Source organism: Amborella trichopoda, chromosome 6 (assembly GCF_054954075.1).
Source record: "Amborella trichopoda isolate Santa Cruz 75 chromosome 6, AtrichopodaSantaCruz75HAP2 v2.0, whole genome shotgun sequence".
Lineage (NCBI taxonomy): Eukaryota > Viridiplantae > Streptophyta > Magnoliopsida > Amborellales > Amborellaceae > Amborella > Amborella trichopoda.
Window position 1 is genome coordinate 50,950,352 of NC_142341.1, and position 26,405 is coordinate 50,976,756.

General features: G+C 36.0%; 3 protein-coding genes across 6 annotated transcripts; 1 reads left to right on the forward strand and 2 right to left on the reverse strand.

Annotated features, from left to right (window-relative positions):
• Positions 1 to 2,149: 2,149 nt before the first annotated feature.
• Positions 2,150 to 3,936, reverse strand: LOC18448719 (aspartic proteinase nepenthesin-2). Its single transcript, XM_006858780.3, has one exon. The coding sequence runs from the start codon at positions 3,556 to 3,558 to the stop codon at positions 2,239 to 2,241; it is 1,320 nt and encodes a 439-aa protein (XP_006858842.2). The 5' UTR covers positions 3,559 to 3,936; the 3' UTR covers positions 2,150 to 2,238.
• Positions 3,937 to 6,686: 2,750 nt separating this feature from the next.
• On the forward strand, positions 6,687 to 8,792 carry LOC18448718 (fanconi anemia group D2 protein). Of its 2 annotated transcripts, none has more exons than XM_020676215.2 (3): positions 6,687 to 6,835; positions 7,083 to 7,163; positions 8,343 to 8,792. In XM_020676215.2, exons 1-3 carry the CDS (start codon positions 6,722 to 6,724, stop codon positions 8,343 to 8,345), a joined length of 198 nt encoding a protein of 65 aa, XP_020531874.1. In that variant the 5' UTR covers positions 6,687 to 6,721; the 3' UTR covers positions 8,346 to 8,792. The 2 variants fall into 2 exon arrangements, with proteins under 2 accessions (XP_020531874.1, XP_006858841.1); XM_006858779.3 differs by having other exon boundaries at positions 6,693 to 6,835; positions 8,420 to 8,792.
• Positions 8,793 to 11,954: 3,162 nt separating this feature from the next.
• On the reverse strand, positions 11,955 to 25,440 carry LOC18448717 (uncharacterized). Of its 3 annotated transcripts, none has more exons than XM_020676193.2 (11): positions 25,123 to 25,440; positions 23,538 to 23,936; positions 22,509 to 22,642; positions 21,269 to 21,462; positions 19,148 to 19,426; positions 18,946 to 19,004; positions 18,670 to 18,706; positions 18,510 to 18,581; positions 18,252 to 18,402; positions 15,869 to 16,015; positions 11,955 to 12,619 (listed from the first exon to the last, which is right to left on the reverse strand). In XM_020676193.2, the coding sequence occupies exons 2-11, from the start codon at positions 23,689 to 23,691 to the stop codon at positions 12,218 to 12,220; spliced, it is 1,629 nt and encodes a 542-aa protein (XP_020531852.2). In that variant the 5' UTR covers positions 23,692 to 23,936; positions 25,123 to 25,440; the 3' UTR covers positions 11,955 to 12,217. The 3 variants fall into 3 exon arrangements, 2 of the variants coding, with proteins under 2 accessions (XP_020531852.2, XP_088725317.1); XM_088869191.1 differs by lacking the exon at positions 25,123 to 25,440 and adding an exon at positions 24,792 to 25,025; XR_016057311.1 differs by lacking the exon at positions 18,670 to 18,706.
• Positions 25,441 to 26,405: the final 965 nt, after the last annotated feature.

Here is a 26,405-nt window from a genome sequence, read left to right on the forward strand (position 1 = left end):
TGGTGTGGGAAATTGAAAATGATTGTCTCTTTTCCGTCAAATCTGTCTATCTCTTTTCCGTCAAATCTGTCTATCGCCTACTCTTCTTTGATAAAGTGCGTTGGATACTTCCAAGTTTGTCAAAGATATGGAAATGACTCATTCCTCATAAGGTGCAAGTGTTCCTATGGTTAGAGGCCAAAGATAAAGTCCTAACTGTGGACAATTTAATTAAGAGAGGGAAGATAATCACAAACGTGTGTTTGATATGTAAAGAAGATGACGAAACTGGGGCGCATCTGTATATCCATTGCTCATTTATATCCAAAATATGGTGGTGGTATTTTCAAATGTTGGAGATCAAACTTACCCTCCCACAACACGTGTTGCACATGATTACTCAACTTGAGGTTCCTTTACCGAAAGTTGGGGTTTCTATTTGGAGGACCTTACGAGGTGTCATTTTATGGGAAGTGTGGTTGGAAAGAAACCGAAGAACCTTTGAAGAGAAAGTTTGTAGCTTTGATAGGGTTCTTAATAATATCAAACTTTCTCTTTGGTCGTGGCTACATGGTTCTAAGGTAGGAAAGTGTAGCTCGCTAGGCAACACAGGCCCCAGCTGGTTTTGGTGAAACTATCCGGGATTAGCAAGGAAATGTTATTCTCGAATATGCTGGTCCATGCAGAATTGCAACCGCAAATAGAGCTGAGCTTCTTGCTATTCTTCATGGTCTGAAATTTTTAGTGGCAAGAAACTCCGTCGAGGGTATCATTATTGAAGGGGATTGGATGAACGTGATTAAGTGGTACAAGAAAGAACAACGCTTCCTGTGGCAACTCAAGATGATTGGGAATCAGATCTTCGATCTGATGTCTTCTTTGACTCTATCCTTGACTCATGTTTATAGAGAAACAAATGATCTGGTAGACTCCTTGGCTAAAACGGGAGTAGTGCTTGACTTGTTGGTAACCTTTCATGATATTCTCGCTATTCTGTAAGTTGTTCTTTTATTAATAAATTTTGAACTTTCATAAAAAGAAAGAAGCATTTGATACAAATATGAGTGTCAGAAATGTCAATTTCAAAATTAACGTTTTAGACACAATGTATTTACCATTTAAAGAATGAAGGGATTTAAGTGATAGACTCTAAATTTTAAATTTGAGAAATATATTACAAAATATTTAAGTTTCCAAAGTATCAGATATGATGTCATCCTTTGAAAGCGCACTCACAATGATAGAATTGTAAAAACCATTTAAACAAGAAAGTAGTCTCTAAAATAAGACTATAACCTCATCAAGCATTCATACCCATAACACTCACAAAACATTTGGCATAGATGCCCTATCGCAATGCGTTGTAAAATTTTGAGTTGTATTTTTTAATCTTTATTAATGAAAAACGGTTACATACTTTCCCCCACTGATTTAACACAAAAAAAAAAAAAAACCTATATTTCTACACAATTCGCAGGACCAAAATTAAAATCTCCTCTCTGTGAATAGTCTAAAGTTTCTCTGAAGAGACTCAATGTTCACTTATCAATATGAATATATTAGTTGTCTTTTAAAAACAACTTACAAATGAAATAATAGAAACTAAATCATGGACATCTAAACTATACACAGACTTACCATAAAATATAAGAAACAATATCCTGCCCTTCCCATATTTATTGATGGGTGCAGTTTGTATAGAGCCTAGGCTCTAAATAATCAAATTAGAGCCTATTTTCAGATAGTGTCGAGAAATGTGGTTTCAATATTGAAAACCTTTGTGACAGCCTTAAAGTATATTTTCATATTTATGTATAAAGTTTAAAGTTTAAAAAATAGTGTATATTAATATATCTAAGAAAACTTGAAATCTTGAAAATTGACGGTCCAAAAATGCATTACGAAATACATATTATTTCCAAAACTTGCAATCTATTTTTTTCTCATGTCCATGCATCTTGATGTCGAGATGATCAATTTGAAGATATTTGAGAATCAAAACAACCTCTTCTAGGGAAATTTTTGAGGTAGGCTCAAATTTGATTGTTTAGAGTCTCGGCTCTATATAAACTTTTCCCTTTATTGATTACAATGTACCCGTTCTATATTAACTGGATACACGATATTTACTTTCCTTTCACACTCTCAAAGTGTTGTACTCCCTACCGCATTATGAGTTGTATTTTCTAATCTTTATTAATGAAAAACGAATACAGGCCTTCCCCCAACTTATTTACCAAAACAAAAACAAAAAAAAACTTACAATTCTGCACAATTTGCCGGACCAAAATTAAGGACTCCTCTCAATGTGCTGTACTCCACATATGTATCACGTTGTGCCCTTACGCCAAGAGCACCTAATTTCTGGTCAGGAGCCACAGCAAGGCAAACCACATTGTTTTCCTCCCCTATATACATATTCTGAGAGCCCACCCTCCAGTTGGCGTCGCCGGAGAAGTGGTAAGTGAACTCCGGAAAGCGAAGAATGTCACTTGGAGTGGTCACATTGTAACAGAGGCCGAATGGCCCGAACGGGAGGCCGAGCTCCGGAAAATGGACTGCGTTTTTCACAGCAGCAACGGCCTTGTTGTAGACATCTTGGGGCAAGTAGGAGTACCAGATGCCGGAGTCGATGACGAAAGCCTGATCTGTTTTCGTTGGATCGAATGTTCCCGGGGGAACGCCAATGGACACTCCCCCGACACTGATGTCCATGAGCTCGAGGATATAAGGCGTGGATGAGTGGAGTGGAGTCTTTTGGAGCCCCTCTTGAGGCCTGTGGAAGCTAGGGCCAAGGACTAGCATTCCCGGCTCGAGTGATGAAAGGACACAGTACGCGAATACGTGGCCGAGTGTGTCGCCAAATTGGCTGACAATGGAGGGCGGATTTCCCCCTAGACCCAGTACCCCTGCCGCATGACCGTCGAACATACCGACATTGTTGTCACCACATCCAAACGCTACTGGTCTAGCATTGACAAGCCCAAATTCAGCTGATTTGAAGAAGAACACTTCGGTGGCGTAGTTCCCGCTCGATTTTGATCCGTCCAGGTAAGATTGTTGGTATGTGCACTTCCCTGAGCAGCCCGGATTTACATCCTTGCACAGGGGATCGGTGCAGTCACGCTGCTCGTAGGTCCCCGAACCGGCAGGTCTGAAAAGTGGAACCGGCTGCTTGAAGCAGATCTTGCACGGGTCGCACTGGGTCCATGTGAGGTCACTCCCAGTGTCCATGACTAGTGGAACTTCCTGCTGATCGGTCCCGATCAGGACTGTTACAATGTACTCACCATCAACATTCAAAGGAGAAGATTTGATACTCGAGGGCGAGTATCCGGTGACCAGAGATTTTCCTTCGAGAGCCCGCTTGAGATAGCAGGCGCGAGACTGCGAGCGGTCGAAGGCGAGCCTTGCCCTGTCATAGTCAGTGGCATTTGGCTCGTAAAAGGGGGAGTCAGGGGAGTCGCGATGCGTAACCTTTAGCCGCAATCCGCCTATCGTTCCGGCAATGGATGGCCGGAATATCAGAGAAGTGGAAAATATGAACAGTACGATAGCAAGGGTTTTGAGGCTGGCCATGGTATGGTATGGTAACTGGTGAGTGGTTTTCCGGCTAAAGTACGAGGCATATATAGATGGTTTGGCGGGAACACCCACAGATTTTCTTTCACATATCTATAAAAGGATTGAATCTTTCTTCTAATGCATATTAGTTGTGTAAGGACTGTGAGAATGAACAAGGATTTTAGGGGCGATGCATTTCTATTTCACCCATTTGTGTACACCAGGAGGATACTACAGCGTGGATGATTAGGGTTCACTGTATCTGCTCCGGCACTCGGCGTGCTCATTGTTGTCAGATTCGCTCTTCGGTCCAACCCTTTGGATTTAACGCCTAAACGAAGCCAAGTAAAGCTTGGTGCTGTTGCTTGAACCGTTAAAGTTAGCTTTGACCTACTTCGGTCAGCTTCGGGCTTTTTCGGCTTAATATAAAAAATATTTATACAAAATTAGTTTTTAGTTTTTTTTTGAAATCTTTAGTTTTTTTTTTTTTTTTGTACTTTTTATATATAAATATTTAATTTATTTATATTAAAATTTTTGAAAATCCAAATCCTTCCCCCAAATTGGCCGAAGCATTGAATTGCTTTATCCTTCGAGTCGATGAGTGCTTTATTCTTCTCATCAACTCATCGACTCGAAGAAGACTCCGTAACGAATCAGACAACATTGGACGTTCTCGTGAAACAAACAATTTGATGATGAAGTGAACTCATACAAGTGCCAATAAATAATTTAGGGCTCTCGACAGGGGTCTTATATTGCGGCAGCTCTAGCCTTAGCTTGACCTTTGGTCTTTATAGGCCAATCCGAGCCTAACCCGGCCTTGGCTTTGGCCCTAATTGTGCTAGGCGAAGCCCAATAGACCCAGACAAAAAAAACAATAAAAATTAGGACAAAATGGGTTGGGCCTGGCTAGCTCAGTCATTGCCTACGCCATGGCCCACCTGGGCCTCAAAAGTCATGGTGGATTGACTCTCGGTGTCACATTTTTGGCCTAAGTCTTAATTTTTCAGGGTAAAGCTGGGCTGACTCCCATTAATCCTTTTAGTCCTGTACTTTGGATTTATTAATGGGAAAATACGTGAACACTCTCATAATTTTAATTTTCTAATGCCCTCTCTGTAAATGCCACAGCAACAGGGCGTCCCTGGGCCATGTTGCCTCGGGACCAACCCGAACTAGGTCCATATAGGACTATGGCCGGCCCAAGCCTAGACCGAGCTAAAAGTGCCTTGGTACATTCTTGGATTAGTTCAGCTTAGGCCTAATAGACTCCAAAAAAAAAAAAAAAAAATAAGAAAAAAAATAAAATGAAAACACATAGCCGAGCAAGGTGAGGGTGCCGCCCCTGTGGTGGCCTTGACCCAAGACTGGCCTTGGCATGACTCTTGGGCCATGATGGCCTAGTCCTGCCTTGAATGCCATGCTACATTTAAGGGCTTGAGCCTTAGCTTCTCGGGGGTGGGTTGACCAGGCCGGGCCATTGCCAATGCTACCCCCATCAACCTTTAAAAATGCGACCAATAAACCCTGTTCACGTTTCTACCCGTAATATTTTACCATAATACCTTCGTTTTTTTTAAAAGGCCGTAATTATCAAGATTATAATAAAATGAGCAATAATGAGACAACTCTTCATGGCTCGGCCTCTAACCTAAACTCGATATCTTCATTACCATATAAGTAGGAGATGATCCGATCACACACTTCTACTCTCCACAACCTCATTCTCTATGATAACAATTTTTCATTTGGTATTATATACAATGAGATTATTTACTTTTGGTACAAAAATATTACAATTACTTACAACCATCCAATGTGAAATCTGATAGCTTGGGTGTGTCGTAAAGTTAAAGATTTATTTTTTGAACTTTGAGTTTGGCGAATAGAATAAATGCAGCCACTCAACTTCATATCCAATGGTTAGTATTGATTGTGACCATCTTGTACTAAAAATAAATGGTCTCATTATATATATATATATTTATTTTGGAACTCATCGATAACTGTCGAATTTTCTCCCCATTTCAGGACTCCACTCAATACAATATTAATATTTTTATAATAATGTTTTTTTTATAATGATTGAAGTTCATATATTTTGTTTAAAGGGAAAAGTTTATATAAACAAGGCTCTAAACAATCAAATTAGAGCCCACCTAAAAAAATTAACTAGAAGAGGTTGTTTTGACGCGCAAATGTCCTCAAATTGATCATCTTGATATCAAGATGCATGGACATGAGAAAAAAGTGGATTTCAAGTTTTAGAAATAGTGCATCTTGTAGCAATTTTTTTGACCGTCAAATTTCAAGTTTTCATAGATTAGTGCGATCTACACTATTCTTGAAGCTTTAAATTTTATAATTAAAGATGACAATATATTTTAAGGCTATCACAAAGATTTTCAGTATTGAAACCACAATTCGCGATACTATTGAAGGTGTGCTTTGTTTTAATTGTTTAGAGCCACTGCTCTATACAAACTGTACCCTAGTTTAAATATTTAACAATATTTAAATTTTATTTATATTTTTATTTAGCTGATCCATAATGATATCAACAATTTAACAATTTTTTTATTTGCCCGAACCGGTCTATGACTGGTCCGATTTGCTCTAGTCCGGCCAGCGACCATACGGTGACGGATTACCAATTTTGTCATTTAGGGGAAGCGAAAAGTTTATATAAGGTTGCAACTTTAAAATGTAAAATTAAATATGCACCTCGAAAATCTATCATGGAAGGTTGTTTGGATGTTGAAAAACAAATTAATTATTTCGACATCTAGATGTATTGATATGAAAGAAAAAAATATTTTAAGTTTATGAAATAGTGTATCTTGAAACATATTATCTGGTTCGTCCATTTTCAAGATTTTTGTGTATTTGTAGATCTATTTGATTTATACTATTTTAAAAATTAAAAATTTTATAATTAAAAATGAAAATAGATTCTCAAACCACCTTAAAAATTTTTGCTATGAAATTTACATTTATGATAAAATGTAGAGGTGCACCTTAATCGGATTGTTTGAGGTTGCAACCTTATACAAACCACACCTTCATGGATGATAGGACTTTTTCTACAATTTATTAAAGTGCGTGGGGGTAGTTTCGTCATATTCGCATTTATATTCAACTAGAGGTTCTGTTAAGAACCACATGCTCTGAAAAAATGCTGAGAACTCGGCTACTCTCTTTCTCTCTAGGGTTTACAGTTGCAGGGGCCGCCATTACGCATTTCATGTGGAAGGATTTATGGAAATCTTATTCTTCTCTCTCTTCAATGGTAAACTTTCAAAACCATAGCTTTCTATTGAAATTGACCCTACATTTTGATTCCATCTTCCCTTTTCTTCTCTGTATTTCGCCCTTTTTTCTGCAATAAATTGTTTGGTTTTTTTTCCGACTTCTCATTCCTTAATTCTTCCCTATTAATTTTTAGTTTTCAATTCGTCCTCTGTATTTTCCATTTTTTAACTGGAAATTCAGTGGTTTTTCTCCACTTTTGAGATATTTTTCTTTTGATTTCTCAGATCAAAGAGAGGCAGGACGCCCTAGAAATTAGGGTTTCGAAGGTCGAAGCCATGGCTGGCCAGAACTCCGAATTGTCAATGGTATTATTTGTCTCTCATTTTTTTTCTGGACTGAAGATTATTGCTCAAAATTTATTGAGATTTTTCAGAAAAATTTATTTTCCATTGCAAATTGGAGGTTATATATCATAAATAAGAATAAGCGCGAATTGCTTTTTATTGCATGTTTACTTGTGAATTTATGAATGAAAATTATGAACAATTGACTTCATTTTGTTTACAATAGATGAAATTTTTCTTAAACAGCCAATGTTCAATTTATGAGCTTGCACTCGGGACTCCGCTCCTACCCGAGCCGAGTAACTCGGCCGAGAGTGAGCCCAAAAAGGGCTAAAAACTTGGAAAACAATACAAAAAAGTTGTTAAAAATAATTTAAAATAGTAAAAAAGATTTATAAACAACTTTAGATGTCTACAAAACAAGTATACAGGAGATGAATTATGGAAAAAACTGATTTATAGCTTGAAACAATTCAGAAAAATCCAAAAAGGAAAAAAAATAGAAAAAAAATCATCGGCCAGAGTCTGAGCCCTAAAAGGGCTAAAAAATTGGAAAAAAATACAAAAAAGTTGTTAAAAATAATTTAAAATAGTAATTTTTTTTTTTATAAACAACATTAGAAGTATACAAAACAAGTATACAGGAGATGAATTATGGAAAAAACTGATTTATAGCTTGAAACAATTCAGAAAATTTCAAAAAAGGAAAACATAGAAAAATAAAATAATAAGAAAAATTCACAAATAAGGCATAAAAAACATAAGAATTGTGTAAGAAAGACATCAATACATCATTTATTGGTGATTTAGTACCATATTTTCAAAATTTTTAAGAGATTTTAACAAAACCAAATTTGTTAATAGAACTCCCCTGGGCAGGGTGTTGAGGCCGAGTTACGTGGCTGAGTCCGAGGTGACTCAACCAAATTCTAGAAATATGAAGAAGAAATTAACTAAGACTCTTTCTCTCTCATGGTCTGTTTCGCTTAATATTCAAAAATCAGAATTAGGCTCTAACTTGTGGGGTGTGGTTCTGATTGGACCTGTCCGACTCGGATGATTCCCTAGGTTTTTGGTTGTATTTAATAAATTGAGAATGGGATAATCAGGTTAATTTTAAAACCATGGAACCATAATTGCCTAGCTAACAATCCCTATGCGACTTGGGCTTATTCCTTTTTGGATTGAGAATTGGTGTAGTAATGCGGAGCCAATGGCTAAAAAGTAAGGCACAGGTTTCATTGGTCAAGAGTTGAAAAAAGACATTTGCTTGGCAGGAAACTGAAGGATAGGAAAATGAGATCTGAGCTGGTGCTTGAATGAATGGGTGTGGATATTGTCTTGTTTGCTTGGACAGTTCAGATTTAAGTTGACAGATTTACCCTGTAAAAGTCCTAACCATCTGTCATTGTTATGAATTTGGAGTAATGGAATCCACCTTTTTTTTTTCCTATCCTTATTTTGTTTTTGTTTTTGTATTTGTTTTGGGTGCCTTACGAAGAGCATCACTCTTAGCTCTAGTTTGGATGGAGTATTAAAAAGGTTTTGTACTATTATTTTCCTCTGTTTGCACGTGTGCATGAATTGCGGTAAGTTGTGTAGAAAATCCTGATAATAGTACCTATTTACTATCTATTGGAGGTACAAAAAGCTGATCTTCCCATATCATGTCAAAGTTAAAGGAAGCAATGTTTATAAAACTGGAATCTGGCTTGATTTTGATTCTTTGGGTGAGATTCAGACGATTTCCAAGTCTGATGAGCTACCTTTGGCCTGGTCCACCTCTTTGTTTTGATATGAGTATTCTGAGTTGGATCGGCTATTTTTGAATCACTCAGGTATATTGATCTCCCTCCGGTTACAGTTTATACTCAGCCTTAACAATTTTCTTTTTCACTTCGTCATGTATTTATTGCTTGTCCAGAAAATAAATGCTAAAAATACTATCTAAGCTGTCCAACCAAATGCTAAAAGACAAATAAACGAAATTTATCAGCAAGATATATTGAATTTATCATTTTTTTCTAAATTTTATAGCATTTCATGTTGATAAAACTACAGAAGATAAACAATTTGCCCCTTCTTTGGCTGCAAATGAAAGTAGATGTATATTTTACGTGAAAATTGCTAATGTCCATAAATGTGATTTTTCAGATATTGTATTTTAAGTTTGAGGTTGTTTGGCTGCTAGAGAGAGGAAAGTGTTGTTAAGGAGATGGGGAAAATTGGGGAGATGGCTCAGGAATAGAAAGAAAAGTTATTAAGGAGATGGGAAAATTAGGGAGATGGCCTTGGGTAGAGAAAGTAAAATATGGGCAGGAGAAGGGAAAACCAAATTGGAAAATGTTGAGAGAGACAGGTCTTGATAATTTGTGTAGAGTGAGAACAAACCCGAAAGTGACAGAGAGGAGAGGGGAAATAATTGTTTCTAGTCTACTGAAAGAGTGAGTTTAATTGGCCTGGGTCAGGCGTGCCAGGCCAAGGGCCAAATGCCCGACCCGACCCGACATGGGTTGGGTTTGGAGCTCTTCACAGGGCCAACCGTTCCAGACTAAGCCTGAATTTAAGGCGCGTTTGATCAGTGGACTGGGCAGGCTGGAGGGCTTTGAAGGTCCAGACTGGCATGAGTTGGGTTCTGGACCCTTGATAGGCCTGCTTGGCGGGGCTTAGTTTAAGGTCTGTAAGCCTTGCAGGCTGGGTGGAAGGCTAAACTTTAAGGCTGGGTGAAGCTCTGCTAAAGCTTGGCCTTCCACCCTTATTTGGGGATTTAGTTGCAACTTGCAAGGCCATGGCTTTCGGGGTTATAGTTGTGGGGAATAGGGATTAGGATTAGGTTTTTGTGATTTGGGTTTATACTACAGGTATCAGTAGTTTTCTTAGCTATCAGTAGTTTTCTGTCTTCTCTATGAATACGAATATGAATATGTTGGTGTTTCTTTCTCTTATGTGAGAGACGCGCTCTGGCCTAGAAACGGTGGGTTTGGTAAAAATGAGTGTCTCCTAGAGATGAGCAGGACATGCAAGCCAAGTAAAAGGTTGGTCTTCTAGAGTGAGATGCATATAAATATAAACATCTAAGTATTATAATTTTTTTTTTTTATAAGATTATTTAATATTGTTTTAGATCCCTTGAAATCTCTATCCCATAGATTTATTTTTATTTTTATTAGATTTTATTTATTTTTAACTTTTTTTGTCACCAATTTAAGCTGATCTAGACATATTTGGATCGCCGATCCAATGATCCAAGACTGATCCATCATATTAATCTGAGTTTTCAAACATTGATTTGCATCCAGTAGTGTGGCAAGTAGGATATTTATTCTAGTAGAGAGGTTATGATATCCTGTTATAGGGAGAGAATGCATGGACCACGAGTGTTTACAAATATAAGGATGAAGTTTCTTTAAGGATTTACAAAAACAAAATAAAGGCTCACTTCAAATTCTCATTTGGAAAGCACTTTAACAACATAATGGCTCTAAAATCAATTTACAACGTAGTGTAGATCGACATATCTATGAAAACGTGAAAATTTTGAAAATTGATAGTCCAAAAATACAGTACAAAATATACTATTTTCAAAACTTGAAATTCCTTTTTTTTTCTCATGCCCATGTATCTTGATGTTGAGATGATCAATTTGAAGATATTTGAGCATCAAAACAACATTTTCTAGTGAAATTTTTGATGTAGGCTCTAATTTGATAGTTTTGAACCTCGGCTCTATATAAATTTTTCTTTTTTTAGATATGGGGACTTATGGCCTGAAGATATGACTTTTAAAGATACGAGGACTCACTGAGGATAGATTCATGTAGCCGAACATTATTAACTAGAAAAAAGCCAAAATGATGTTGATGATGAATTTACTAAAAACATATTTTAAAGTTTTTTGACGTGCAACCCTGTAAGTCAAGGGCACATCCCAAAACTTATGTAAAGATGATATATATAAAAAATGTATAAAACATGTATAAACTAAACAATGTCACAAAAGTATGGCTAAAGCGAAATAGATGGCCAGGAATAGTTGTTACATACGATTTATACATGGGTAGCACCGGATATAACGTTTTTCAGTTTAAGTTTGGAGTACTCGCTTAACATAACTACCAGTGGTATGCACAAATCCAAGCCATGCAATCGTTGACTTCCTAATCTCTATTTCATGAAATAAGAACCAATTTCCAAGACCTCATTCTCATCTCCCAACTTTAGTTTTATCTTCATCCCAACTTTGTTTTATTTTCATCAATAATTGGGAAAAAGGGGCACTCATTGTTGTACATAAGCACCCGGAATAATATGAAAGTTTTTGGTCTGGTTTGTATAACGTTGCAAACTTGCAACTTTATTCGTAGAAATAAGGCTGTGATATTTAAAACTGTCAATTTTACTTAGATAATGTAAATTTGGCATGCCTTTTAACATAGTATCAATACATAACACGTCTTTTAAAATAATGTTAAGTCTACATCCTCCAAAATGGAGGGGGTAAGGTTGCAACCTTACATAAACTTTTTCCTTTTCCTTTGGTTTTAACTTGGCTTAGGTTTTGTTTTGAATCGAAATGAAAGGTAACAAATTTGAGGGGGAACTGCTGAAGAGAAAGCAGTTTTATCAGCTGATCATAATGAGAATTCGCTAGTCATCAATTAATCATAGTGAGAATTCGTGAGAAGAATGTTCGAACTGATTTTAACTCAGATATTTTTTTTGAATGACATTTTTTTCCCTGAATATTCATTATTCAAAAAAATAAAAGATTTATTTATACAACTGTTTGATCTCTACATTCAGTGATCTCTGTTGGGGAAAATGAGAATTTAAAAGCATACAACAAATTACATTTGTCTTGACACTGGAATCGGAAAGAAAAACTTTTGGAGGACCGAGTCTCCATCTCTCCATTTTGTTATACTCTGTCAAAATCTATCTATCTATACTTCTATCTGTTCAGCTTTCCTTCGGAAAGTCCTTGATCTCTTTAGTTGCTATACTTTCTAGGGTCTACTTCCTTTTTTTTTTTTTGTAAATCAATCTCTCTCTCTCACTCGCTCAGTATTTGAAAGCTAGGGTTCTCCTCGGAGCTCCAGCTTCGGAGATCCGAGAGGTGATAAATGGGGTACTATGAAGTTATGTGAGAATTCTCTCTGGTCTTGATGAGCTATTGCTACCCATACCAAAAGGAGTACAACCATGAATGTAGAGAGACAAGCCATGGATGACCACAAGGCTCGAACCGATCTCCTTAGAGGTGGACATTCGTCGATGGAGATGGTGGAGAAAGTGTGCTCGAGGAAAGAGCAGTTCACCAGGGTCTCCATGTTTGGGAATGCATTGATGATGCTTTGTATCGAGCGTGTGTAGACGATGGCCATTTTCATATCTCTCTCGTATATGCTTTTCTTGCCTTGGTCGTTGCCTGATTCGAGGCCGGAACTGTGTTCAGTACTTGTGAATCGATTTAGGAGCTGCGAGGAAAGCCAGTTAAGGGTCATCGGTAAAGTCAAAATGGTTATGTGCTTCCACAAGAGCATTCTTTCTATTCACTCTCTCAGGTCAAGCTCAATATAAGAGTAGTTTTAGAAGGGATATAACCTCTCCGACCTAGAGGCTAAACTCAAAACAAAAAATATAAATAAAAAAATATAAAAAAGAAATCAAATTGCACTTTATATGAGTCTGAAAAAAGAGAAATGATCCTATAGGTCCCTTCCCACATATGTGTGTAGGCCCTCAAATAATCACTATTCAATTTGGCACGGATCTATAGAAAAATCAAGTCCTATACTCACGTGATAAATTTTTTAGAGATCCGTGTCAAACTTAACAGTGATCCTTTGAGGTCTTACATATATAGGTAAAGGAAGGTCCTATAGGATCATTACTCCTGAAAAATTAATGTTTTAAGATTAAAGGGAAGACACCTTAGTTTTGAAGGATGAGATCCAAGTGTTAAAAAACTCAAAATCCAATATTTTGTTTTATTTTGCAATAATTTTTTATGATTCTTAGATGGATTCCAAATTCACAAATAAAATAATGTTTTACGATAAAAGGGAGGACACAGGAGGATGAGATCCAACAGTTGAAAAACTAAAAATCCAATATTTCGTTTTCTTTTGTAATAATTTTTTATGATTCTTAGATGGGTACCAAATTCACAAATAAAAATAATTCTCCCAAGTAAGTCCCTAACCGGAGGGAGTAAGTGTATTGCATCCCTCCCGCAAAAGTAATCATCATGGTCCTCGTCAAATCCTTATCCCAAATATTATTGTAGTTAGAAAATATTTTTATCTCTTGTGGTGGCCTTTTGGGTGGTGGGGGAGTGAAAATTTCATCACCATAAACTACAAAATTAATAAATCCACTTTTCACAACTCTTTATATCTTAAACCTTTGTGAGTTGAAAGGTAGTGAAGTTTAGATTATCCATATATATATATATAATAATGATCCTATGAGACCTTCTCACACCTATGTGTGTAAGACCCTAAATGATTACTTTTAAATTTAGCACAGATATTTAGAAAAGTTATCACATGGGTGTGAGACTTGATTTTTTTAGAGATATGTGCCAAATTTAATGGTGATCCTTTGGGGCCCTGCACACATGGGTGTGAGAGGATCTCATAGGATTATTACTCATATATATATATATATATATATATATATATATATATATATATATATATATATATATATATATATATATATATATATAAGAAAACTCCTCCCAACGCCTATAGGCGAAAATGAACAGTGATTTCGCCTACTTTGATCACCTTTCAAACTTCATCACACGGTCATTTGGGGCCCTGCACACATGGGTGTGAGAGGATCTCATAGGATTATTACTCATATATATATATATATAAGAAAACTCCTCCCAACGCCTATAGACGAAAATGAACAGTGATTTCGCCTACTTTGATCACCTTTCAAACTTCATCACACGGTCACAATTGTCTGGTAGTGTTTCGATTTTCATTTGTTTTCTACAAATCTAATTACATGAAATTTGGAACGTGTGTTTATCTTAGTGATGCGCATTTAATAAAAATATAAGAAAATAATTTGCATGGTCACAATTGTCTGGTATTGTGGTCAATTTATATTTTACAAATTATTTTTTTTCATATTTTTATTAGGTGTACTTCACTAAGATGTACACATGCTCATAATTTCAGATCATTCCGATTAGTAAAAAATAAAACACTACTAGACAACTATGATTGTGCGATGAAGTTTGGATGGTGATGAGGGTAGGCGAAATCATTGTTTATTTTCGCCTATAGGTATTTTATAGTGTCTTCTATATATATATATATATATATATATATATATATATATAGGGTGTGGTTTGTATAGAGCTTAGGCATTGAACCATCAAATTAGAGCCTACCTTCAAATGGTTTCAAGAAATGTGGTTTCAATACTGGAAATCCACTTGATAGTCTTAAAATGTATTTTAATATTTATTTATAAAGTTTAAAGCTTCAAAATAGTGTACATCGACAGATGTATGAGAATTTGAAAATCTTGAAAATTGACGGTCCAAAAATACGTTACAAAATACATTATTTCCAAAACTTGAAATCCATTTTTCTCTCGCGTCCATGCATCTTGACGTCAAATTGATCAATTTGAAGATATTTGGGCATCAAAACAACCTCTTCTGGTGAAAATTTTGAGGTAGGCTCTTATTTGATTGTTTAGAGCTTAATGCAACAATTGTATCATTTAATAATGCAACCAAACTTCTAGAAAACCATGTTTGTGGTATTTGTACGACCCAAAATTTTATACACACACTCTCTTTATCTCAATAATCAGTCCCAAAAATAAAAAAGTTCGATTTGAATCCTAGATATGGTCAAAATGAGGCCCTTTCAACAACAAATCTAGGCCATTCATTTTGTGAATTTCACGATCCTAATCTTTACAAACTCAAAATCATTTTTTCTTTTTTAACATTATTCATCTAATGATAATAAAGTCATCTAAAAAATTGGACAAGAAAAAATCCTCCTAAGGCCTAAATCTAAGCTTCTTATCAAAATGGACGGTCTATGTTAATTGGGCTAAAAAAATACTTTTGAGATTGCATTTTCAATTATTATTATTTATTATTGCTCATTAGAATGAGAAGAGTATATATTCTAAAACATGGATCAAATGACCTTAACTTGGTTTTTATTATTGTGCATTATATTACAATACAACTATTGTATGAAATCATTGCCCTATCATAGTTTGACACTATACTTGGAATTTGAGCTCTGTCTATGAGGGGGTGGCAATTAGGTTGGGTCGACCAGCTGACCCGGCTAGTCAACCCGACAAAAGTCCCAGTTTGGTTCAAATATTGAACCCACTGGGTAGGGCATTTAGGTCCAAATGACTTGGACTTGACCCAGCCGGGTTTAGGTCTAGATCCATCCTAATCTCATCGTGGCTCCGGATCAAGGTTAACCAGATACGATCCATCGCGACCCAACACACTTGGACAGGACCCAACCCGGTGGATTGTGTTTGAGTCAATATGGGTCTTGGTCGGACCCATTAAAAGCCTTCTCTCTCACACACGCAATGTTTATGTGTGCATCTGCTTGTAAATGTTCGACTCTCCGGGTCTCTCCTTTGGCAATTTCATGCTAATGTATTGGAAATTCAAATAAAATTTGAAGCCATAAAAGGAGTAGGAATGTGTGTACTTGAGGGATGTCACCAATCTGAATTGCATCGGCGGAACATTTTTGGGGATGGTAGTGATATTGAGGTGGGCCTGTGAAAGGATTACACACATGCCAAGCCCCTTGAGATGAAGAAAACCTTCTCAGCATAGATATGTTCTTGTTCACCTGTGTGATAGAGAGAGATTACTTAAGAAAGACAGGCTCATATAATATGGGGGGGGGGAGAGAGAGATTACTTAAGAAAGACAATGGTTCATATAATATGGGGAGAGTGAGAAATTGTTTTAAAAAGATAATGGTTCATATAGCATGGATAGAGAGAGACCCTCTTTTTTTTTTTTTTTTTTTTGAGAAATTCAGTGGGGAACATGCCCTTGCCCGTTATAATCTTTTGTGATAGAATAGTTGGGGAGTTCGCTTTTTGAAGGTCTTAATAGAGTGGTGTCAGTAAGAATGGAAACCATAACATGATGACTAAGATGTGGGGTGCCACCACTACGACCCCAACCTCTTTCAACTCTTTTCACTAAGCAAGACGAATAACTACCATTAAAGGAAATTCCCCTCCGGCTTGATAGAATGTTGTGGTTGGAGGGTTCGAACTTTACGATAAACGGTAGAGCCATAACTCAAACCTCGCAGGAAAACACATTTCCAGTACTTGGAACCTTTTGAGGAGAACTCTTTTTTTTTTTTTTTCTTTTTATGCTTGTCGACATGATCTATTTGCACAATTTTTATCGTCCTAAAACTCCATTTCCTTTGGGGGCAATATCTGAGGTGAGGCTTTATAAATTGCAGCCTTACAAAATTACCTTTTTCAATTAGATAAACGACCAAAATACCTCATAAGATTGAACTAATAATTCTAAGTTTCTCATGATGCAGCATACGTAAAAAAAAAAAAAGCGAGACAAGGAAATGCAGCTTATTTACAGAAAAATAAACAAGACAAGGAAATCTCAATGGGAGAAATTTCCCCTCACATTGGATAAATAGCCCCAAAAAAATTACGCTCAAATGCGATGCGAGGGAAAATGCCCTTCGGATAAAGGACCAAACTACCCTTAGGATCCCAAAAATCCTCAATCCCTTGCATAGTTTGTACATTTCATATAAAAATATTCTCTTCAAAATGGATAGGAATGGGAATGACCAATATATCCTCACCCTCGTTTGTGTTATGCTTTTAGAAAAGGAAAATGTTTGTATAAGGTTACTAACCTTTATATTGTAGAAATAATGTGCACTTCAAAAATCTTCTAGAAAAGAGTGTTTTGAAGTTGGGGAAGACTTTCAAATTGACCATTTTAACTTCAAGATGCATGGATATAGATAAAAAATTTATACATCTACTTGATATGCACGGATTTTGAAATTTTAAATCTCATACAAGTAGGGTTGAGCATCGACTTTCAAAATGGTGTAAGGTTTCTGTTACTGGAACTACATATTCCAACAAAATCTAAATGCACACCTTACTTGAATAGCATAAGGTGGGCACCTTAAAGAAACCTCACCCTTTAAAAAGCTGTACAATTTATAAAAATACCACCACATCTCAATGAGGAGATTCCCTTCAAATTAGATAAAAGGGAAAATTTTATATAGAGCCGAGGCTCTAAACAATCAAATAAAAGTCTACCTCAAAAATTTCACTAGAAGATGTTGTTTTGATGCCCAAATATCATCAAATTGATCATCTCGACATCAAGATACATGGACATGAGAAAAAATTGGATTTCAAGTTGTGGAAATAGTGTAGTTTGTGACGTATTTTGGACCATCAATTTTTAAGATTTTCAAGTTTTTATAGATCTGTCGATCTACACTATTTTTGAAGTTTTAAAATTTATAAATAAAAATGAAAATATATTTTAAGGCTATCACATAGACTTCCAGTATTGAAACCACATTTATAGACATTCTTTGAAGGTAGGCTCTAATTTGATTGTTTAGAGCCTAGGCTCTGTACAAACTGCACCCTTAGATAACTGATCAAAGTACCCCTCAATATGACCCGGTAATCCTTAAAACATGCTAATTTAAGAAAGGGATTGTTTTTACTATTTATCTTTTGTATACGAAGGTTATAATCTTTATATGGCGGTCATAATCATTCTTGCCCTTTAAAAAATGGACGTTTGAAAGAGTTATGGAATAAACACAAAGTTTTTAGAAAAAAAGTTTCAGACTTCGTGATTCACCCCAAACCATTCAATTTGACGTCTATTGAGTGGAAATAATTATGATCGCTATTTACAAAAAAAAGAAAAAAAAAATGATTTCTTTATAGACAATCCTTGAAAAGTGCAAGAAACCTCAATAGAAGAAAATGCCCTTTAAATGAACGAAGAGGGACCCCTCAAAATGATAATGAAGAACGATGCCCAACTCTCACCTGGTTTATGAAACCATGGAGTCCCTCTCTAGTCTCTAGCAAGATGCCCTCAGCTGATTCAAGGTCATCGCAGGGCAGCACTGAGCCCAAGCTGCTGTTATGTGGGTGTTGCCGGAATTCCTCTAGTCCTGAGCACGAGTCTTCGGCAAATCTGCAAAACATTCTTCTTAGTTTTCAAAAAGAAAGAAAAAATTGCAGTCAAAATTTACAGTGGAAACGCCATTAAATAGATTTGGTTGAGCAGATGATATCACGCACTTATTGATGAAGTAATATGCACCGAAATACAGCCATAAGAGGACAGTGAGGAACCAGCAGATGAAAATCACCCTACATAACACAAGATTTTAGAGAGAGAGAAAGAGAGATAGAAGAGAGAGAGAGAGAGAGAGAGAGTGAGGTATCATAGTTTACTGACGATAAAAAAGTTCGGCGACATCGGATGGCTGAAAAAACTGCAATTGTATTAAGGGTGAGGAGTCAAAATCATCATTAAAAATATCAAGATTACATATAAAATGTTTATCCAGTGATTTTACAAAGAAATATAAGTTTATGATTTATTAATAAATTTGTTATTTGACCGAGTTTGTACACAAGATCTCAGTTCGGCGAGGGGCAGGATCCGCATATCTCAGCCGAATTTAGAACCCTGGTTGTTTTAATTGAGATTTTTGAATATTTACTCACATACCTGGTAATACAAGAACTAGGGCGAGGTTCACTGATACTAAACAGATGGTGGATACAAACCTGCAACAGGAAAACAAAATTGTAGTCATCTACATATCCAGAAATGATCTAGAATAACAGTTAGTTGTTATATATAGCAATGTGTGTGTGTGAAATGAAAGGTGTAGATTAGTGGTAGATGGGGGAAGAAAAAGAAAAATTACAATAATCTGAGTCCCTTCTCAATCAAATGTTGGTTCTTGTGTGCTTGGTCCCTTAGGTCTGAAGCTGTTGTTTTGAGCTTTTCCGAAGTCGAGTTTAGATCGCGGTCGGATTCAGTCTCGACATCAGCTTGCACTTGCTTTTGCATGTCTTCTATGGCATCAGTTACATTGTAAATGGTTTTGGTGGCTTCTTCAGTTGCTGAAACTAATGTGTTCTTCACCACCTTAGCTCTAGTATAGAACTTGGTGTTAGCAGCAAGAACTACAGAGGATAGAGTTCTGGAAGAGACAGCAAAAGATAGAGTAAGGAGGAGGAGAACTTTTTATTTCACATTTCTTTTTAAGATGGAGATTGGGTTTAGATCATAAGCTAAGCATTCAAATCAATAAAACGACCAAAAAACATATAAAAAAAAATCAACCTCGTGGTTAAATCAACCAAATTGGTAAGTTTAAGACATTACTTTTTTTTTTTAAAAAAAAGGAGCGGTAATTTTTTAAGATCTATTTTGCTTGGGTAACTCCTAAAGTTGTTTATTTTAAAAAACTCAAATTGAATAAGGTTGGTAATTTATCAACTCATATCCTTGCTTGTTTTGGGTCTATCCGGAAATATATCTTTTACAAAAAAAAAAGGGAAAAGTTTATATAAAGTTGCAATCTCAAAATGTAGAACTATGAATGCACCTCAAAAATCCATCAGTAAAGGTTGTTTTAATATTCAAAAACCCTCTAATCGATCATCTAAACATCGAATGTAGGACTATGAAAAAAGAAAAGATTTTGAGTCCCAAAAGTGGTGCATCTTACAACTCATTATCTAGACTGTCTATTTTCAAAAGTTTCATATGTTTATAGATCTACTTGATTTTAATTATTTTTAGAGTTTAAAATTTTATAATTAGATTTAAAAATAAATTTTGAGATAATCTTAAGAATATTTTATATCAAAATTATATATTATGATAAAATTTGAAGGTGTGTCTGTAATGGATTATTTAAAGTTACAACTTTATGAAAACCACACCCTAAAAAAAATATTATTTTGTATTTGGAACTCAAAACAAGCTAGAGATGTACAACTTTTGACTCGAGTAACTTATGGATCTAATTACCAAAATGTCCTATTTTGAGCCTATATATTGTATTTGGTCATGACGAGCCTTGGTCCAAGCCCAAAAGTGTTGGGTACGATTGGGCCCAAAAATTTAATTTTGGGCCTACACTGGCCCAGCGTACCCTGCGCAGCCCAAGTTCACGAGAACGAAGTCCGAGCCCAGCCCAAAGTGAATGGGCGGGGCCCTATTTAACTATCGACAAAAATATTTAATATATGTGATATATACTTAAAATTTTTCTTGGATGGGCCTGGGGCCAATGGTAGATCAAGCAAGGCTCCAAATATTTTGGGCATACCGGGCCTAGCGTGAAACTAATCTGCCCACCATAACATGTGGGCTAGAATCCGCCCATAAGCTAGGCCTGGCTCAAAAACCCAATGATCAGCCCCAGGCTAGTTTGTAGGCCTTACCTGACCCTAAATTGGGCCGAGCTCAAAATCCGTGGACCAGACCAAGCCCGTTAACAGGCCTAGCTATGGTCAAGCATATGGATAAGAAAAACAATCTTACTCAATCATCAGAAGTGGCAATGGACTCGGACCCGGATCCGACCCGGGACCCGAGGGGTAGACCAAATTTGGGTTAAAAAATTAGACCCGGCGGATTAGGTTTGAGTCTAAATCTGGAACCCGAACACTATTCGAGTCGGGTCCAGGCCCTGGTCTAGTTGGACCCCCAACGGAACCGACCCAACCTGACCCGTTGCCACCCCTATCAATCATACTCTTTTTAGGTTACTTCCAAAAAGCAAATTTTTGTGGGCTCACAATACTATTTTCATTTTACTTCCTAAACAAGCAACTACATTTGAGGGTCCCAGTTGGCACTTTTGTTGAATGCTTTAAAACAAAGAAAAGAACAAAAAGCATCCAATTCCAAGACGAAAACGCTTCTCACCAAGAACAAATTTTACTATTGCAAAAGAGAATTTTTTGGTTCATTTTTACTAATAAAACATAAAGTAAAAACCAAAAAAATCTAATTACTTTCATCCACTTACATGATAAGAATGGTGAGGACCAACCCCAAGGCCAGTGACCAAACGTGTGATCTACACATGTAAGGCAACCCCTTCGGTTCTTTCTCATTTCTCTTAGTGTAGTGCTGGTAAACAAGAAAGCCAGCATAAACAAGGCCAACAAAAAACCAAGCTGCACCAATTGCATAACCAGGAATCCCTGTAAAAATAGTGGACTGAAATAGAGAGATTAAAATATTATTTAATAGAAAGAGAGCATATGTTATTGTTAATGAACACAAATGAGGATTAACACCAAAAAAAAAAATATGAACACATATAAGGAACAAAAGTAGTTTTTGTGGAAGAGAGAGGCAACATGAATTCAAGAAAATATGGTTTAAGGGAAAAATTAATGAGGTGGTTAATTCAATATTTTCTACCGATAAAATGATTACCTTTTAGATCTCATTTCATTGAAGTAACTCGTCAAAAGATTTGTAGAAAAATGCCCGATTTACCGAACTTGTAACATGAATGAAAGCATTTTGGTAATTTTATCCATTTAATTCACTTGAGTTAAACAACCTAAATAATCTTTCTTGTTCTGAGTTCCAAACCAGGAACATATTTTTTATTTGCAGTGAATGTTGTGTTGTGTTTGTCAAACAAACTAGGACATTTTGGTCCACTCAAGTTACTTGAGACAATAAAAGGAATGCTTAAACGTAGGACAAGATTTTTCAATAAAAAAGGTATGTTTTGGTTTGAAACTCAATACAATTAGGACTAGTTAAGTCATTTGGTTGGAGTAACTTAAGTGGCCAAGTAATGAAAATGCCCTCCTGTCTTCAAGGTTTCAAACTGAGACAGTTATGTTTCAAATCCAAAAGAGAAGTAGTTCGAGTATCGGTAAACAAATAATAAAGAAGGTACACAAGTGAAAATGATTTTTTAATAACTGTTAGTTTATTGGATACTTTTTGTACAAAGAGGTCACAAACATTTTCACTTATTAAATGTCAAATTGGATGGTTTGGGGTGAATTATGAATTCCGAGATTATTATTATTATTATTTTTTGAAATTGTTTAATCAATGACACCTTACAACCATCGATTTTGAAATCTAAAAGACGATAATAATTGTGACCTCCTTAAATAGTCTATTTATAGACAATCCCATTTTATTAGTAAATTAGTAGGTTCCTAAAGTTTGTCCGGTGGTTTAACCATCTTAATATTATGCTTTTATTATCTAATAAGCATGAGGTGGGGTCTTACACTCCAATAGTGGGGATTTGTAAAGTTGTAGTCTCCTCTATATTTCTTAAACTTATCAAGAGGATCGACCCGCACGATCTTAACGAAGTAGTCATTTGGTTCATATGGGTACGGCTGCTCCACCACATCCATGCCTGAGAAAAGAAAAAAAAAAAAAAAAAAAGGTACGAGAATAAACAAATCTATCGGTCATTTTATTTATGCAATTCCAGTAGGAAATAACTTTTAGGCATGTAAAAATTATTTCTAGTTTAAAGAGTTGTGAACTTTAGAGTATCTCCAATATATATATATATATATATATATATATATATATATATATATGTGGAAAAGTCTTCCCAACACCTATAAGCAAAAACGAACAGTGATTTCGCCTATACTCATCACTGTCCAAAGTTTATCGTACAGTCACAGTTGTCCGATAGTATTTCAATTTTACTTATAGATATTTTTAAAAGTCTCTTTCTTTCTCTATATATATATATATATATATATATATATATATATATATATATATATATATATATATATATATATATATATATATATATATATATATATATATATATATAAGACACTACGATGAGACACTCTTTAACTAGGGATGCGCTAACATCATTCCCCATGCAAAAATACTCCCTGATTTTCATTTAGGGATGATCTGCCCTTAGAAGCCGCATCTTCTAGAATATAAGACACTATGTTGAGGCACTCCTTAACTAGGGAAGCCCTAACACAATTCCCCATGCAAAAATTCTCCCTGATTTAGGGTACATTTCATTTAGGGATGATCTACCCTTAGAAGCCGCATCTTCTAGAAGTTTGAAAGTGGCATATTCCACTAGGGCATGGAAGTCATTGCTTCCCATTTTTCACATTATTTTGGAGGTCGTAGGAAGTGACAGCCTCCAAATTCCCAAAATTATACAAATGAAGTGCAACCGTTTCAGGAAAATGCGGCTGAGCTTTCCGAAATTAGATATGGCCTAATTCATTCTTTCTTTCACACACATACACACACATACACACCTGGGGTAGGAGAAGGTGACTTGGCATCCAAACCCAATTGAGCTTGGTTCTTTCGGCTTGCTATCGTTCCATGCACAGAATTTACTTGTAAACATGCCGCCCACCAAATTACCAAAATACCCATTGTGCCGAATCCTTTCCTGTGACACCCCATCTCTCTCTAAATCCAATTAGGGACCGCTTTTACTTCAAGCATCTTCCAACGTAAGTTCCGAATCTAAGATACATTTTTCTAAAAAACTGCATCTTTCGGCATTATTTTCAAATGGTCATGCCTTTGAATATTTTGGTAGTATTGCACTGATTTGAATGAATGGCGTGGATATCTGGTTCAGTCGCTCAATCTTGCGTGGGGACACCGTGAAGGCTCATGTGGAGTGAAGTTGCCCGTCAAAGAAGCTTAGAAAAGCAAAGACTTGGAATTTTAGTCAAGACATAGAATTTTGGTAAAGAAATTTAAATTGAAACGGCAGTGAAGGGACGCCAATATGGAGAATAAGTGTCATTTACAAGAAATAAAGTAAATCAGAACAAGTTTAAATCTATGTTTGAAGATCGTATTAGTATGAGATTATTTACTTATTTTTATTTATTAACTTAAACAAATCTTTATTGAGTGAATGAAAAGATCATTTACTTCTAGTACAAAGAGGTTGCAAATCAAAGATGTGAAATTCAATGCGCTTGCTTATATGTTACGAATTTTGAAAGTTTTTCTTTTGGGCTAAGTTAATGGCTAGCTGCTCAATTTGATGTCTAATGGCATATAGTAATTGCGACCTCCTTATATCAAAAGCAAAATGGTCTTGTGCTATACTTTTTATGTGCCATGCTATTTAACATAGACACGCATGGTTATAACTTTCTTATGCTTTTAAGTTTAGGTATGTAAACAATTCCTTTTAGCCTTTTGTGAGAGCCTGAGTGCCCTCGAATGAATGAAAAAATGTAAATCCTTGGGACTGTGATTTTAAAATCACCAAAATACCTGCAACAGCTAGGCCTGCTCATATGTTGCCTCAACACTTCTCAGAAAGTGTTTTGATGGTGAATAATTATTTTCATATTTTTTTAGAGTATTTCAAAAATACCCCCAATCACAAATCGGTTCTATTTTTAACTTCATTTTGACGTGTTTTCATTAATCTTTTTATAGACACCCATTTCCTTTTTTTTCTTGGATTTTTTTTGGTACTTTTAAAAAAAAATTAACATCTTTTTGCAGATACAATACTCAGGACTTGAGCGGAGTACCTTGATTGAGCATAGACCGAGTACTCGCCCCAAGTAGTAGTTTCCAACACTGGGCCAACTTGCCTTGGCCTGTTCTTGGAACAAATTTTGTGGTTTAGGCCCTGGTTTTTCAATACACGCCATGGACACATTTTATGTTTATATTTTCGCCGTTTTAAGTAGCCCTTTGTTTTTTTTTTTTTTTTATAAACACCCAAACTGTCCTGGCATATCAATTGCGGAGGACAACCACCCCTACAAATATCATGGGCGATTTTGTCAATCACATGCTTTTTATGATATGAAATAACCCCTCCCTTTCAAGCTTAAAGCTACTGTAACAAGAACATACCTTTAAATTGCAGATGATTCCATGAAACCTCAGTTATTGATGAATAGGTAACTAAAACTGCATCACAACTCTCCCATTTTGTTGCTTTACCATAAGAGAGTGGCAATCTAATAGTAACAATTCTCTAGAGAGAGAGAGCTTCAATGGCTTTCTATCAAAGAAGCTGGGGACTCGTTTCCTGACCCAATGGTGTAATGAGAGAGAGAGAGAGAAAGAGAGGGGAATATATATATATATATATATATATTACAGTTTAGAGAGAGAGAGAGAGAGAAACCGTTGCAATACTGAGATGTCTTCCTTCTCCTGCTCAAAAGTGAGATTTCTTTCTTTCTTTCAAAGAAAAGCGGCCTTCAGCGACTTTCAGGTGACGACAGGTCAGAAGGCACTTGGTGCATGTAAAAAATGTCCCCAACTATTGCGTCAATTACCAAATCTCTACCTACTCTGATTATTTGTTTATTTATTTTTGGGCCAAATATAACATACTAACATGCCCTCCCTCATTATTTACAAACTGATCTTTTACCTGAGTAGGGCTGGCAATGGATCAAGAGTGGCCCGGCCCAAACTGCATACCTATAAGGGCCGGTCTAAGTCGAAGGGGCCCTTGGGCCTGGTTGAGTCAAAGTCCCATAGACTTAAATTTCATTATCAGTCGGGAGATTTGTGTACCCTATATAATCGACAATCCGTATGATATCGGCCATTAAGAAAAATGTTTAGAATAAAAATAAAATAACAGTTTAGGGGGGTGAAGAATTAAAAAGTGCCTAAGAAGAGGAATTAAAAAGAGCCTAAGGATACAATTATATAAGCTTTAATTAAAAATAGGGGAAGGGTGGGGGAAAGAAGATATGAGGGACTTTAGGGAGGGATGCCTTCCCATAACCGGTTCGGTTCCGGTTGATCTTATATCCAAATTGGTGATCGGAATAGGGAATCAACAGATTTTAAAACATCAGTCGAGTGAAAACGTATTTACAGTTTATTTTTTTTCTATTTTAACTCTGATATATATCAAATTTCACATATTTGCAGTTTATATTTTTCTATTTTAACTCTGAGATATATCAAATTTCACATGGGGTTCGTCAGTCATATAATATGAAGAAGGCGGGCATTACAGTCATGGGTGAAGTTAAGTCTTTTGACGCGATGCAAGGAGTGTGAAATGAAGAAAGACGTTAGTGTGCAACTTCTCCACCGACGTATCGCCCAACCCAACCCAACCCAAATACTTTCCCCCTTCCGCCTTCTTTCACTCTCTCTCTCTCCCTAAC

Excerpts from the sequence above, each read along its gene's own strand:
- LOC18448717 (XM_020676193.2), bottom strand. The coding sequence starts at position 23,691 with ATGGGGTGTCACAGGAAAGGATTCGGCACAATGGGTATTTTGGTAATT. Across the intron at positions 19,005-19,147 it reads GAGAAGGGACTCAGATTATT|GTTTGTATCCACCATCTGTT; the intron begins GTAATTTTTCTT and ends TTCCTGTTGCAG. Across the intron at positions 18,403-18,509 it reads GCATATTACTTCATCAATAA|ATTTGCCGAAGACTCGTGCT; the intron begins GTGCGTGATATC and ends AATGTTTTGCAG.
- LOC18448718 (XM_006858779.3), top strand. The coding sequence starts at position 6,722 with ATGCTGAGAACTCGGCTACTCTCTTTCTCTCTAGGGTTTACAGTTGCA. Across the intron at positions 6,836-7,082 it reads ATTCTTCTCTCTCTTCAATG|ATCAAAGAGAGGCAGGACGC; the intron begins GTAAACTTTCAA and ends TTGATTTCTCAG.
- LOC18448719 (XM_006858780.3), bottom strand. The coding sequence starts at position 3,558 with ATGGCCAGCCTCAAAACCCTTGCTATCGTACTGTTCATATTTTCCACT.